This window comes from Vombatus ursinus, unplaced genomic scaffold (genome assembly GCF_900497805.2).
Source record: "Vombatus ursinus unplaced genomic scaffold, bare-nosed wombat genome assembly UNPS02003292.1, whole genome shotgun sequence".
Taxonomy (NCBI): domain Eukaryota; kingdom Metazoa; phylum Chordata; class Mammalia; order Diprotodontia; family Vombatidae; genus Vombatus; species Vombatus ursinus.
Window position 1 is genome coordinate 4,325,413 of NW_020943070.1, and position 3,838 is coordinate 4,329,250.

General features: G+C 52.2%; 1 protein-coding gene across 2 annotated transcripts in view; it reads left to right on the top strand.

Moving 5' to 3' along the window:
* Positions 1-6: 6 nt before the first annotated feature.
* The window catches only part of MFNG (MFNG O-fucosylpeptide 3-beta-N-acetylglucosaminyltransferase), a 22,832-nt gene continuing 19,000 nt past the window's right edge, over positions 7-3,838 (top strand). For both annotated transcript variants that reach the window (XM_027873187.1, XM_027873178.1), the window contains exon 1: positions 7-526. In XM_027873187.1, coding sequence (XP_027728988.1) covers positions 287-526 — 240 coding nt within the window. In that variant the 5' untranslated portion in view covers positions 7-286. The remainder of the gene's footprint in view (positions 527-3,838) is intronic.

Here is a 3,838-nt window from a genome sequence, read left to right on the forward strand (position 1 = left end):
CCCCTCCCCTCTCCTCTCCTCTCCTCTCCTCTCCTCTCTGCTTTAGGGTTGACACACATCAGGACTCTCTGGGCTTGGGGTTTTCAGGGTTCCCCCATCGGTTTCTCCTTGTCTTCCCCTCTCACCCTCAAGTTTTTTCTTCCTTGTTCTGTCTTGGCTCTCATGTCTGCTGGACTTGGAGTCTGATTGATTATTCATTCCTATTCCTTTGGGAAAAGGGGGTTGATTTAGAGCTTTGGGGTACACAGAGACGGAGGGGCTCCCCCATCTGTCCACCTAGCATCCGATGCGGCCTCGTCTCCTGCATGGACTCTCTGGGGTCTCTGTCACCCTCTTCTGTGTGGCGCTCCTCTCCGTGAGACACAGGACTCCAGGACTCAGTGGGACAGGCCCTGGGGAGAATAGCACCAAGCCAGGGGCCCTGGCACTCACTGACATCTACATTGCTGTCAAGACAACCCAGAGCTTCCATAGGTCCCGACTGCAGCTGCTGCTGGACACTTGGATCTCAAGGGCAAGAAAGCAGGTGACTTGGGGCTGGAGAGGCTTGGGGTGGATCTGCCAGGGGCCTCAGGCTCCCTCCTGAGCTGGATCTCTGTGCCTGAGGGGAAGCCTGATGGGCTGACATGGGCAGGGGCTACAGAGAGACAGAAGCCATATGCCGGGAAAATTAAAGCCATCCCAAGGTGAAATGGGCTGCTCTTTGAGACAGTGGCTTCCCTCTCCCTGGAGGCCTTCAAGGAGAGGCTGAAGAAGCCCTTGTTGGGGATGGGTGATGCTTGAAGAGGTGGCCTGGAGCAGCCTTGGCTTGGGCATAAGAGGAGCTGGTGACCTTGGACATGTCACCTCCCCAAGAATTGACTTTCCTCATCCAGGGTTGGACTAGGTAGCCTCGGTGTCCCTTTGAGCTTGGGATCTCTGGTCCTGAGATTCTGTGACTTTCTGGGCAAAGCTGTCTCTGCCAGGGACCCTCCCAGGCGAAGGTTCTCCTCCCCCAGTGCCTGGCACTGAGTAACCAAGAGGTTGGGGGAAAAGGGGAGTGAGCTGTTACCCCTGAGGGGGTTCCTATCTATCACAGGGTCATAGTCAGAGCGAGAAGGAGCAGAATCCCAGAATCTCTGAGCTGGACCAGGCCTGGGGAGCCACCCTGCTGTCCAGCCTCCGCGTTGTCCCTAACGAGTGTTCCTTCAGCCTCTGCTCGAACACCTCGACCCATTAAATGGGGGTGACTGTCCCCCTCCTGGGCGGCTCTAATTGTCTTGGCCAGACCCCTGATAGGAATCCACTTCTCTGGAACCCAATTGATTTTGTCGTTTATAGGTCAATGGCTCAGTGTCAGTAGAGAGACTGCTATAATAAATCCACCTTCAGATACGACGGCTCAGCAAACTAGGGTGATCTGGGGTGGCGTTAACCGAGGAACCGAGGAAAAGCTTCCAGAATAAGGAAGCGCTGCCCCTGCCCTGAGGTCATAGGACCACAGATCTTGAGCTGGCAGGGACCTCAGAGAGTAGCTCGTCCAATATTCTCCTTTTTACAGATGGGGAAACTGAGGGACAGTGATTTGCTCAAGGTCACACAAACTGCTCAGAAGAGGGCAACCAGAATGATGAAGGATGTTGAGTTCACCTCTTCTGAGGATTGGGATGTTCAGCTTGGAGGCATATTATACTGGGGAAAGATCACTGTCTCTGACTTCAGAGATCCTGGGTTCAAATCTGGCCTCTGATACTTACCACCTGTACGGCTTTGGGCAAGTCATGTCACCTCTGGGCCTCAGCTGCCTCCCCTGTTACATGAGGTAGTTTGACAAGAGGGTATTGAAGGTTCCTTTCGGTCTCAATCTCTGATCCTATGAAGTCATTTCATGTGTATAAATAATAATAAAAGCAAATATGTATATAGCACATATTTGTATATAACATATATATGTGTTACAGATGAGGAAGCTAAGGCTGAAATAGTTTGTCACGTGATAATAATTATAGCTAGCCTTTGTATAACACTTAAGGATTGCAAAGTGTTTTATGAATATTATCTCATTTGATCCTCACAACAACCCTGGGAAGTAAGTGCTATTTTTATCCCCATTTTATAGTTGAGGAAACTGAGGCAAATGGAGGTTAAGTGATTTGTCCAGGGTCACACAGCTAGTAAGTGTCTGAGGCCATATTCGAACTCAGGATTTCTTGATTGCAAGCTGAGGAGTTTGGAATGCCCGGCCTCTGAGATTCCATTCTTCTTTTTCTTTGAGTCTGTCCTGGTCTCTGGCCTACAGGCAGCTTAGCGGACCACTAGGGAGCAGGGGGCTGGCTTCTGACTTCTCGTGGGCTGGAGCTTTTCTGCCTCCATTGGTGACTTTTCTCTCCCCCTCCCCCACAGATTCAGTCCTGCTCTCCTTGTCCCTCTGTTCCCACCAGACCTTTCTTTACCCTGTTCTTTTTTCTCCCCCTGTTCGGTTCTTGGCGTTGCACTTTCTGTCTGGTTTTCTCTCTTTCTGTGTCACTTTTCTTCTCTCTGTTTTTGTTTTTTGTCTCTCTCTCCCTTTTTTCCCCTTCCTCCCTCTTTCTCTTCTCTCCCTCTCTCTTCTCTCTCTCTCTTCTCTCTCTCTCTCTCTCTCTCTCTCTCTCTCTCTCTCTCTCTCTCTTCTCTTCTCTCTCTCTCTCTGTTTATTGACCTATCTCTTGTTCTAGGACCATCCCTGTCTTCTCCTATTTCTCTGGTCCCATAGCAAAATAATCCTGTGAATAATTCAACAATGCTTTCCAACACTAGTAATAGCCAATCCTCATTTGGATGCTTTGTAGATCAAGAGGAAGCTGGATGGAGGGGAAAGAGGACAGGGCCTGGAATCAGGAGAATGGGCTCAAATTCTGAAACTTCCTGACTGTGTAAATGTGGGCAAGACACTTAACCTCTCCTGCCTCAGTTTCCCCTCTTTGCCAATGGCTCTAGACAAGCCTGCTGGTGTTATCTCCGATTCCCACAGTGCTCTGCTACATATAATCTGGTCAGATCTGTTTTGGTGGCTGCCTCCCTCTCTGTCTACTCATCTTTGCTGGTCTTTGTCTCCATTTGCATCTCTGGTCATCCCAGGCAGTCCTAACTGCCTCCCTGGCCCCGTGTGGCTCTGTCTCCATCTCTCTCTGGCCTATTCTGTCTGTCTTCCCGACCCTCCTGCTGGTGCCTGCTCTCAGGGGCTGGGGCTCGAATCACATCCCTTTTGCTTGGCAAGGTCCGGCTTACTTCCTGTTCTTAGGGCCCTAGCTCTTCCGGAGGCTCAGAATGGGCCAGGCTTCCCCCACCCCCAGCTCTGACCTTCCACCCCTACATTCTCCCCTTGCCTTCCCACTGGGCCCAAGGCCTCAGTCAGCTTCCTGTAGGGACAGGGTTGGGGGCTGGGCTCAAGGCAGGGGAGGTGCTAAGGCTGACCCACAGCTAGAGGGGAGCAGGAAGGATCCAGGGGTTCTTCCAAATCCTCTGACCATCCTGCTTCCCTGGGACCCCAACTTCTCGTCTCCCTCTTCCCCCCTCTCCATAAGTGCTGGAGTGGGGGCAGGGAAAGCTCTGGAGGAGAATGGGCCTTGTAGGGAGGAGCCCCTCCCCTGATTCCTTCCCCCTGCCCCTCCCGGTGTTTCCGGATGGTGGCCCAGGGTGGACCGGAGGGAGGCACGCTGTCACCTCCGGTGTGTTTCCTGTGGGGGCTGTTTCCACAGGGAAGCCGTAGGGTGGACACTCTCTTACTGAAAGGGGTGGGATCAGGAGATGTCTGGCTTGTGAGAGTGGTAGGCGTGTGTGTGTGTGTGTGTGTGTGTGTGTGTGTGTGTGTGTGTGTGTG